At 46.3% G+C, this 11,370-nt stretch overlaps 1 protein-coding gene across 1 annotated transcript; it reads right to left on the bottom strand.

The window, feature by feature from the left end:
• Positions 1 to 2,644: 2,644 nt before the first annotated feature.
• On the bottom strand, positions 2,645 to 10,841 carry Spdye4 (speedy/RINGO cell cycle regulator family member E4). The gene is made up of 7 exons (XM_048351282.1): positions 10,419 to 10,841; positions 9,328 to 9,579; positions 8,380 to 8,438; positions 7,788 to 7,873; positions 4,498 to 4,666; positions 4,230 to 4,323; positions 2,645 to 2,950 (listed from the first exon to the last, which is right to left on the bottom strand). The coding sequence occupies exons 1-6, from the start codon at positions 10,519 to 10,521 to the stop codon at positions 4,264 to 4,266; spliced, it is 729 nt and encodes a 242-aa protein (XP_048207239.1). The 5' UTR covers positions 10,522 to 10,841; the 3' UTR covers positions 2,645 to 2,950; positions 4,230 to 4,263.
• Between the last annotated feature and the right edge of the window lie 529 nt (positions 10,842 to 11,370).

Genomic DNA, 11,370 nt, shown 5'->3' with positions numbered 1-11,370 from the left:
AGTCTCACTTTAGTCGAGTCAGTGACTCCAGGTTGTTTTCCTTATCTGGGTTCATCCTCAGACCATTCTCTGGGCAACATGGGTGAGCTGGCCTCTGCCTCCCATCACTGACATTGCTCAAACCCTCCAGATTAGAGCCCCATGGGCATGTATGCTGGGAGTCCCAAACTGCACTGTGACCAGGATGCCCATCCTGGTATCTAGCCTAAGTCCATGCTACTGCAGCTCCTGGCTCATCCCTTAAGACAGCTGGAAGGACGGGCTGACTTTGGTTGGCTACTGGAGTAAAACCCAATTCAAAGTTGGGAGAAAGATTTACAAAACTAAAGCGTGTAGGTGTGTCGTGTGGTGGTATATGCCTGTATTCTTAAAATATTTGAGACAGGAAAATCACACATTGGAGGCCATCCTGGGCACAGTTAGGACAAACCTCCAACTGAAAAACAAAAGAAGAAGCAGCAGGGCACTGGAGGCTCACGCCTGTAATCCAGCTACATGGGAGCCTGAGATCTGAGGATAGTAGTTCAAAGTCAGCCCAGGAATGAAAGAAAGTGGGATTCTTATCCTCCAATTATGCAGCAAAAAAGCTGGAAGCAGAGCTGTGGCTCAAGTGGTAGAGTACTAGCCTTGGCTTAAAAAAAAAAAAAGGCAGGCTCAAATACAGCATTCAGGTCCTGAGTTCAACCCCCGGTACTGGCATTAAAAAAAAGTAAAAGCAAAATTATCAAGGTGTGGCAAGGGGGTAAATTACTCCCCTAATAAGTGTGAGATCCTGAGTTCAATCCCTAATTTTGAAAAAAAAATTCAGGCACTAACAATCTAATGGCAGATGGTGTCAGGCATGGCTGTACCTGGGTGCTGGATGATGATACCAGAAATTACCTCTCCTGACTCTGCCTTCTGCCCTCTGGGCTGGGCTCTGTCTTTCAGGTTACAAGATGGCACTAACTGTCAGCAACTGCAAGAGGCACCAACTGTCTCAGCAACTGCCTCAACAACTGCCTCCCCAGGAATCTGAGAGAGTCCTGATCTATGGGAACTGACTGGGCTCATGTTTGGACATTAGCCAATCACACTGGAAAGGGAAGATAATCTCTGCCGATTGGTCAGATGTCACATGCCCTCCCTCTCCAGGGGCCTGGCCTCTTCTTCCATCTTTCCTCAGGGGAAGGAGCCTTTGCCTCTGCCTTTTCTGTGCCTCCTTTCCAGGGATGTGCTTCTATTTCCCCTCCCCCAAGTCCCACTATCCCGTGTATAGGAGAATTCATGGCAGCCATTCTTTTCTGAAGGTCACTCAAATCTGAAGGTCAGATTTGGGCATATTCCCAGCATTTCTTTTTTTTTTTGGCCAGTCCTGGGCCTTGGACTCAGGGCCTGAGCACTGTCCCTGGCTTCTTCCCGCTCAAGGCTAGCACTCTGCCACTTGAGCCACAGCGCCGCTTCTGGCCGTTTTCTGTATATGTGGTGCTGGGGAATCGAACCTAGGGCCTCGTGTATCCGAGGCAGGCACTCTTGCCACTAGGCTATATCCCCAGCCCATATTCCCAGCATTTAAGTGAACTCCGTGTATGATGTTGCAGTCAGTTATTCAGACAACAAAATCTAATAGGAGCAGACATCTAACTATGCTCCCAACTGCAGTGTGACTTCAGTAACTACAGCCCTTTACTGACTAGCATGCTTTCAGCTATTCAAGATAAGAAACTTTTTTTTCTTTCCTATCTCCCCTCATGCATCATGTGAGGAAACTCAAGAATACCTTCACAGTTCCAGAAAGATCACTGCTCCTCTACCTACCTTGCTGAGAAGTTCCATCCAGAGGCAGAACTGGACAGACTAAGGAAAGGAATACCAAAGTTTTTACCTCTTTTGTTTGTTTGTTTGGTAGAGGACTACTTTTTCACACACATGCAATTTTCTTTTTTCTATTCTTCTGAATGATTTTCCCCAGATACCTTTCCCCTTGTTTCTGGCTTCAAGTTCTAGCTGAGGATCTGCCATGCCAGCTTTTTAAAATTTTTCTCCTACATTAAAAAGAATCCATGATTCTGTTTCAGAGCTCTGAATTAGGGCAAATAGGCACAATGATGTCAAATAATATTTGCACAAATCTCACACATCATGAGGTAGGAAATATTTCATTTTTATTGAATTTTTCCTCTTTACAAACACAATTCTCATGTATTCTTTCAAAAGAAATGTCCTGTTTGAAATGACATAGAAATAAATCCAGACAAATTAGCCAATACAGCTCACTGATTACAAGCCAATTAGGAAGACTACGTGTCAAATCAAATTGATATTTACAAGAATTTGAGCTAATGCTGCCTAGCTGTAAGCATTATAGATGTGTAAGCTGTTGGTATGAATTACATGTAAGTGAAAGTGTTCATGAATACATGAGATCATAAAACTATAGGAAACTATTTTTGAAACTATAGATATCCCTAAATTATTTAAAGATCATAAATAATTCCATGCCTAACCTATTCAAAATAATTCAGTAAGAATGTTTACATACTAACCCCATCTATTAAAACTATATGATTCTAACCTTTTTCCAGGCTAAGTCTATACCTCTAGAACTTCAGATAGTCTCTGACTCCACCACCAAAATCTCCACCACCAAAATCTCCACCACAAAAATCAGGACCTTCAATTTTGGAGAGACCAGAATCTTAACAATCTAAAAGTAAGGTGGTGCTTTGGCGGGGTGGGGGGTGGAGGGTGGAGAGATTCAGAAAGAGTCCTGGTTTGTCATCATCCCTCCAGGAGATCCTAAATGTACCCTCGGCTCCCAGGAGGGTTCATAGCCATTTTATGCAGGTGTTTCTAATAAAGCCTGGGTTTTTCTAGATTTTCTGTAAGAAGGCTCTTCTCTTCCTTCATGTTGTCATAAGTGTTGGTTAGACTTCCTGTTGAAAAGGTACATTTCCTTGGGTCCAGCAATCTGGGAGGCAAAAGACATTGGATGTTAGATGAAAATTTCCAGGCATGAAGATCATTGACACAAGAAGTCAGTCCCACTTAAGAGTTTAGAAACCCTTATAGATCCAGTTTCATCTCTAGCCCCTTCGTCCGTGTGTGTGTGTCTGTCTGTCTGTGTCTGTGTCTGTGTGTATCTCTCTGTGCCAGTCAGTCTTGAGGTTTGAACTTGAGGCCTAGGCTCTGCCCATGCATTTTTGTGCCCAAGGCTAGCATTCTACCATTTGAGCCACAGCTCCACTTCTGGCGTTTTTAGTTGTTAATTGGAGATAAGAATATCACGGACTTTCCTTCCTGGGCTGGCTTTGAACCAAGATCCTCAGATCGCAGCCTTCTGAGTAGCTAGGATGACAGGTGTGAGCCACTGGCACCCAGTAGAACCTCCTATTTCTTTTTTATCTTTCTGGGGCTTGAACTCAGGACCTGGTCACTGTCCCTGGCTTCTTTTTGCTCAAGGCTAGCACTCTACTTCTTGAGCCACAGCACCACTTCCGGCCTTTTCTGTTTATGTAGTGCTAAGGAATTAAATCCAGGGCTTCGTGCATGCCAGGAAAGCACTCTACCACTAAGCCACATTCCCAGCAGAACCTCCTATTTCTTAACCCGCACATTCTGACTTTCTTGATCATAGCCTGAAGGGCACATCTGGAATTTTCCAAGAGGAGAACTTAATCTTGCAGTGGAAAGTAAGGGGAGAGTAAGAAGTCAAAAGAGAATTATTTGAAGGCAAATTAGAATGCAAAAAGGTCAATGGTTATTTTTCATTGCCAATAGATAGACTGTTCTGTCCAGTGGCCTATTCTTAAAACTCTTTGTGACAAGTAAGTCCACAGAGTTAGGATCCCTAAAGGAACCAAAGGACGAATTAAGGGAAAATAAAAGCACAAATTGTAGAGGGAGGAGGCCGAAGAAAGTTATGGCCAGACGATATTTACTGTGGACAAATCTATCATTTGGATCCAATTGCTTGGGGTTAAAGGATTTCTACCCAATGTACCTCCTGTGGCCAATGGGTAATTCTGAGGTCAGGATGAATGTCCTTGAGTCACTCAGCATGTCTCTCAAGGTCATGTCCCTGTGGTTGTCATTTTTGTGTGGTTGAGAAGTGAGGGGAGGGTCCAGCTGTGTGATGTGGCTGGGAGTGTCAGTCTGATCTGTGGCAGTAGGATGAGAATAGCCAAGCAAGTAGATCCGTGGATTTCCTAATTAGAGAACAGATCCCCAGAAGACACAGCTGTACCTGCCTTCAGGCTGATGACCCTTACAGTCCCAGGATGCCTAGGGCAAGCGGTCACGGTCTCGCCCCCAAACCCAGAGATCTGGGTCATAACTTTGAATCTGAAAATAGACAATTCTCTGAACAGGTGCTGCTCCTCACAAGGACCCCTTCCATTTTTCCAACCTCCATTTTCCCCCGTCTAGTCCCCACATCCTTCTTCTACCCATCCTTTCCCACTTCTCTTCCATTCATCCTTCCCTTCTCTATCCCCACATAAACTCCCAGATCCCTACCTCCTCGCACTCCTCCCGGGAAACCCGAACATTCCAGCCCATGGACCGGATCCATTGGTAGCGCAATCTGTGGAACAAGGGGCGCTCTGCATAGCTCTTTCCATAGAGGAAGTAGAAAATGTCTTGTTTGGGGGCCTGGTTGTCCTCCTCCATGTCATTGGCCAGGTAGCTGGGGAGAGAAATCAGGGCAGGTGTCAGGGAGCACCTGTACCTGGTGGACCCTCTCAGGCCATCCAGAACTCATTGCTAGGCAGAGGCCCCTGAAGGCCCCTCTCCGAATGATGCTGAAGACAAAGCTAATGTGCAAAGTTCAAGGCTGGGCCTTTCCCATGCTGGTGCCATACAACTGACTTCAGACTTCCTCGTCATCATCCTCACTCTTTTTCCCCTACTCATGCCATGTGTACACCTGTCTCTCTGCCACAGACCCAAGGTACAGCCTATCCCTAATCCACTTGCCAATTTATTTCTGCCCTACCAAATGGTCACTGGAGGGATGAGTTCATGAGGTATATCGATTCGACCAGGATTTCTTAGATTTCTGTTTCTATTATCTTATTCTACTCTTAGTGAAAAGGAAGCTCTTTATAAGATTTTGTTGCCAGGCACTGGTAACTCATGCCTGTCATTTTAGATGCTCAGGAGGCTGAGATCTGAGAGTTGTGGTTTGGCAGTCAGCCCCAGAAGGAAAGTCCATGGAGACTCTTATCTTTTTTTTGTAATTTATTAATTAAACAAAAATTTTTTGACAAGGTGTTGTGCAAAAATGGTACAGTTACATAGTAGGGCAGTGTGTACATTTCTTGTGATATCTTACACCCTGTTTTTCTTTCCCTTCCCTAGGTCAGGTAGACATATATACAATACACAATGTACCAAGAACATATACAGTAGCCACGTGGCCTACGCCAAAGAAAATTCGCCTAGGGCTTTAAATGTAATGTCGACATTAGACAATATGTCGACAGTGAGACTCTTATCTTTAGTTAGCTAGCAAAAAGCCAGAAATGGAGCTGTGGCTCAAGTGGTAGAATGCTAGCCTTGAGCAAGAGAGCTCAGGGACAGAGCACCCAGGCCCTGAGTTCAAGCCCCTGGACTGGTACAAAAAAATTATTGCATGAGTACCACATGCCATTAATGAATACCTCATTGACTGTAACAAAAACATGCACAATGAACAGCCTTGAGCTGAGTGTTTTAAGGATGGTGTATGATTTGATAGGTCCCCGCCTTCAATAGTGTCTAAGGGGATTAGGGAATGGGGTAGGGGCAGGGCAAGAGACTTTAATCTCCTAAATTCTATTATGATGGCAGAACTTGCAGGTTAATGGAGGAAGCAAAATGATTTGGGCCATTTTTTTTTTTTTTTTTTTTTTGGCCAGTCCTGGGCCTTGGACTCAGGGCCTGAGCACTGTCCCTGGCTTCCTTTTTGCTCAAGGCTAGCACTCCGCCACTTGAGCCACAGCGCCGCTTCTGGCCATTTTCTGTATATGTGGTGCTGGGGAACCGAACCTAGGGCCTCATGTATCCGAGGCAGGCACTCTTGCCACTAGGCTATATCCCCAGCCCCTTGGGCCATTTTTTGGTTTGGTTTGGTTGTTTTAAAATGGATATTCTGAAGTTGTCCTGGATGGTCAAACTCCTGGGTTCAAAGGTTTCTCGTGCCCTCAGCCTCTCAATGACTTGGGCTAAAAGTGAGTCCCATGAGTTTGACCAGGTTTTTCATGTTCAAATTGAAGTGAGGAATGGTGATTGTTTCTAGGTTCATGTTTGGGAATACGGCAGCCTAGGAAACACAAGCTGTACATAGAGAGAAGGGCACTAGAAAGAAAAAGCCAAAAGAATATAGATAGTAAGCAAGTTTGGTTGTAGAGATGGCACAGCTGGCTGAATTCACATTGAGAACCACAGCCTTTGTCTAGAGAATAATAGACAGTGCAGTTGCTGAGAAGCCTGGGTGCGGTTGGCCTGTGTTTGGAAGGATGCTCTGGACACATATGCAAAGCCCACTGATTTGGGGAGAGGCTGGCAAGCAGCACCAGCAGCGAGAATTTCACCATTGACCTGTGCGGGACAAGGAGGCCTGGATTGGGCACCTGTCTGAGAGGGCAGAAGAGGATAATGGAATAGCTGTGGGGTGGGTCGAGGAAGGACAGGTGTGAAAGAGTCAGAACCGTTTGTGTGGAGGTCAGATCTCTCCCTTCCTTCTTACTCCTCTCTATGTTGCCTTTGGTTGTGTTCCAGTTATATCTTTGTGTATGTGTGTATGCACACATATATGTGTGTGGTGTGTGTATGTGTGTGTTCAGTGGTATTGGGTTTTCAATTGCAGCCCTCACACTCTTCACTCAGCTATTTTGTTCAAGGCTCTATTACTTGAGCCACAGCTCCATTTCCAGCTTTTTGTTGATGACTTAGACATAAGAATCTCTCAGATTTGTCTGTCTGGCATTGGTTTTGAACTTTGATTCTCAGACTGTAGCTCCTGAGTAGACAATTATTAGATATGGACAACCAGCCCTTTGTTTCACTTTTTTAAAATCTTGATACTAGAGTTGATTTTTTATTACATAAAATCAGTATAACACATAACAAGGGTATGAATGAGGTTGGGGAAAATGGAGGAAGTGACATTAAAATCCATTGTACTTTTAAACTGATTTATTGAATTGGAAGCCCTTTGAACAACCACTTAAAGATAAATTTTTTAATGTGAAGAATACCAGACTTAACAAATGCAGCAGTGGTACTCACTAGACATGTGAATGTGGAAAATGAACCATATGACTTGTGCATGGGGACAGGAGGGAAAAATCGGGATAGTGCGAGGGAAGAGCGTGACACTGTCCAAAAGGAAATGTATTCTTTACCTGACTTACGAAACTATAACCCCTCTGTACATTGCCTATGTATAAACAATGTAAAAAATTGTTTTAAAGGGCTGGGAATATGGCCTAGTGCAAGAGTGCTTGCCTTGTATACATGAAGCCCTGGGTTCAATTCCCCAGCACCACATATACAGAAAACAGCCAGAAGTGGCACTGTGGCTCAAGTGGCAGAGTGCTAGTCTTGAGCAAAAAGAAGCCAGGGACAGTGCTCAGGCCCTGAGTTCAAGGCCCAGGACTGGAAAAAAAAAAAGGTTGTTTTAAAGGAACACCAGAGTTCAAGCTGTCCTTTTAACATACAGAGCAGAGCACGGAGAGGTGCTAAATGGATCAAAGATAACAGCCCATTTCTCAAACCCTCACAGGGCACTGGACACCAAAGGACAGGAGAAACAAAATACTCACAGAGCCAGGAAGAAATGGATTCGCCGAAATTGCCAGGAGAAGAGGCCAGCACGGCTGAAATAAGCTATGACCATAGCCAGGAGGTACTGATGGACACAGAGGAAACCAGTAAGAGAGAAGCTACACTCTGGAGAGGAGAGGCTTGGGGACAGAGGAAAGGGAGGCTGGGGAATGGGCATGGCTCTGAGCAGCGACCCTCAGTGTGGAATGACCTGCTTATGAGGGGAGGAAAGGGGCTGGAAGGTCGGTGGTGAGTCAGAGAGGTCAAGGGGAGGGATGTCAGCCAAGTCCCATGATGGCCAGCACTGGGGACACAGATGGTTCAGGAGGATGTTTGGTCATCTGGAGCAAAGGGTCACAGAGAGCTGAGGAGGAGGGAGTGGAGTAGAAACTTTCAGGTGGCAACAGCTTAAAAGAGCTTCCCAGGGCAAGAGGGTAACCTAGACCCCAAGCAGTGGCAGGGGCTGCCCTTCCCCTCTGTGACAAACCTCCATGTTCCAAGGGAGAGACTGACAGGTCATCAGGGGCCAGGAAGACTGTGGGTTAGAGGGGCTTCTCCCCATCAGCCCATCTCAGTGGACAATCCCCTTACCTTGTCAGATACCCTCAGTTTCTTGTCCCAGGCCAGGAATCTTTTCACCACTGGATCCTCTGTGGAGAGAGCACATGTGTGAGGGTGGGAAGCAGGACAGAACTTCTTGGGAACAGAGCACAGGGAGGTCCTGCTCCTTTTAGAGTGCTCAAGTCCAAGGACAGATGCAGGGCACGAGATAGAAGAGAAGATTCTCCAGGCAAGGGACAATGGCCTGTCTGACCCACTCCAAGGAGCTCCAGAGGGAGAGCAGAACACCCAGGTACCAGTCAAATATGGGCTGGATTCAGGTCTTTGATTCAACAGAGGCACCTCATTGTATCTTAAGGCTCCACGGCAGAAGCCAAAAAGTAACTCACACAATGGGGTCCTTTGATGTCACATCACGATGTGAACATGGCTCTGTCACTCCCTTGGGACACACACTTTGAGTCAGCAAAGGTCAGCAAGACCTAAGTTTTAAGCTGAGCACTGGTGGCTTAATGCCTGTCACCCTAGCTACTCAGGTGACTGAGATCTGATGACCATAGTTTAAAGCCAGTCCAGGCAGGAAAATCTGTGAGAGTCTTATCTCTAATAAACTAACCTCTCCCACCCCAAAAAAGTCAGAAGTTGAACTGTGGCTCAAATGGTTAAGTACTAGCCTGGAGCAAAAAAAGAAAAGCTCATGGACAGTGTCTAGGCCCTTGGACCAGCACAAAAAGAAAAAAAAGAAAAGAAAAGAGCTAAGTTTCCGAGGGGCTAGTACAGACTAAGCTCTGGGGTGGGGTGTAACCTCTGTCAGGTCTCATGTGGACATGGTCGTCTATGTGTCCCCCAAGGATGGGAGCCATCAAAGGCACGTGTGTCTCCCCCCCCCCCCCCGCCCCAACTGCACACCAGGCGACTCCCCGGAGGCAGTGGTGGTGGAGGAGCTGCCATGCGCTCTGGTAGGGGCAGCGTCCCTACCAAGCAGCTGGGTGAAGACCTGGTGATGCACGGGAAGCACGCGTGACAGGCGCCGCCTCTTGATCCTCATCTTCAGCCCACAGAGCTTCTCCACACACCACATGGGCTTGGAGGCCAGCGCCTTCTCCTGTACCAGCTCTTCATCTGGCTCCTCCTCTGATTCAGAATCCGATGACCAGTCCCTCTTCCTCTTCAGACTAGAGCACTGAGGCTGGGGCCTGGGGCTCATCCATGGGGCTGAGTAAAGAAAGCCTGCTCCAACATAATACAGATAACCCATTGTTCTCTATCCTCATGATGATCTGTCCCCTGCAGATCACCTGGCCTCTGTTCCCTATCCTTCTTTCTCAAAACTCTTCCTCACTATAGGTACTTCCTCCACAGAGGAGGGGACCCCTTACCCTCTTTCCTGCCCTTCATCTCATCTTTCTTTCTTTTTTCGGGTTGGTAATGAAGCTTGAACTCGGGGCTCTGTCCCTGAGCTTTTCTGCTCAAGGCTAGAGCTCCACCACTTTGAACCATATCTCCACTTCTGGTTCTCTGGTTAATTGAAGAATCTAGTGAACTTTCCTATTCAGGCTGGTTTTGAATCATGATCCTTAGATCTCAGCCTCCTGGGTAGCTAAGTTTTCAGGTGTGGACTACCAGTGCCCAGATCTTCATCTCATCTCTTAACTCTTGCTTGCTCTGGAAGTTTTCTTTTCTTTCTTTTAGTCAGTTGTGGGCACTGGCCTAGGCACTGTCTCTGAGATTTTCTAATCAAGGCTAGCACTCTACCGCTTTGAGCCACAGCTCCAGTCCTAGTTTTCTGGTGGTTAACTGGAGATAAGAGTTTCATGGACTCCCCTGCCTGGGTTGGCTTCAAACCGTGATCTTCAGCTTTCAGCCTCCTGAATAGCTAGGATTACAGGTGTGAGCCACCAGCACTAACACTACTCTGAAGATTTTCTATCCAGCTGGACCACTTTGTCCCATGTCTGATCCTCCCTTCCTGTCCAGTCCCTGACATCCTGGGTCCCTCCTTCCTTCTTGTGTACCACTTCCTTATTACCAGTCACCCTCCTAAATCTCTTCTCACCCCAGACCCTCACCTGATGGCCCTGGCACATCTTCTTCCACCACTACCTCGGAGGAGTAGCCTGAGGGCTGGGGACTCTGGTCCTCAGATTGAGAAGATGGTTGAGAATTGGCCATGATTCTCCCAAAGTTTTTCTTCCCTTCCACCAAACCTAGACTCTGATCTGCCCAAGCCCTTTCCTCTGGGCTCTGGCTGAGACCACTTCTCCCAAGGCCCAAGAGAAGTCACGAATGGACAAAGCTGAGAAGATGCTGTTATCCACTGTATCTATCACCGAGTACCTCGGAGTGTGGCTCCTTCCAATCAGCAAGGTGGAAGCTCATGATGTCATCAGCTGTTCCAGCCTGACAACCAGTTTAAAAGCAAACATTTGCAACTGCCTGACTGGTCTGTACTCCAGTGAACGTCAGGTTCAAGGTAGAACACGACCTTTCCCATTGTGGGCGGAAGTGTATCAGGCATGATGCAGAAAAGACTACAACGCTCTCAGGGCCTGATGGAATCACTGCTGGAGTTTTGCTCTTTCTCTCCTTTCTTTTCTCTCTCTCTCCTTTTTTCTTCCTTCCTTCTCTCTTTCTTTCTCTACTTCCTTCCTTCCTTTCTTCCTACCTTTCTTCCTTCTTTTCTCTCATTCATTCTTTCTTTCTCAATGTAAAATAAAAGCCAGATGCAATGGCATATACTTGGCATCCTAGCACTCAGGAAGCTGGGGTGGGAGGATCTCTTGAGCTCATAATTTGATACCAGCTCAGACAACATAGCGAGAGTTCATGGGTTAGAGGTACTTGCTGACTTTGCTGAACCTAAGTGTCTGTCACATAAGAATAACAGAGCCAGGTTCACATTTAAGTAAAATATAAAAAGGCAAAAGATATACAACCACTTATTTTGTAGGGCTAAGGTTTGAACCTTGCCAGCCAAGTGTTGTACTGCTTAGCCTTACCTCCAGCTCTCTTTTTAACTCA

This window comes from Perognathus longimembris, chromosome 1, assembly GCF_023159225.1.
Source record: "Perognathus longimembris pacificus isolate PPM17 chromosome 1, ASM2315922v1, whole genome shotgun sequence".
Lineage (NCBI taxonomy): Eukaryota > Metazoa > Chordata > Mammalia > Rodentia > Heteromyidae > Perognathus > Perognathus longimembris.
The sequence above is the reverse complement of the archived record's forward strand: the minus strand, read 5'-3'. Positions and strand labels throughout refer to the sequence as shown.

Excerpts from the sequence above, each read along its gene's own strand:
- Spdye4 (XM_048351282.1), bottom strand. The coding sequence starts at position 10,521 with ATGGCCAATTCTCAACCATCTTCTCAATCTGAGGACCAGAGTCCCCAG. Across the intron at positions 8,439-9,327 it reads GGTCTTCACCCAGCTGCTTG|AGGATCCAGTGGTGAAAAGA; the intron begins GTAGGGACGCTG and ends CTCTCTCCACAG. Across the intron at positions 4,667-7,787 it reads ATCCATTTCTTCCTGGCTCT|CTACCTGGCCAATGACATGG; the intron begins GTGAGTATTTTG and ends TTCTCTCCCCAG.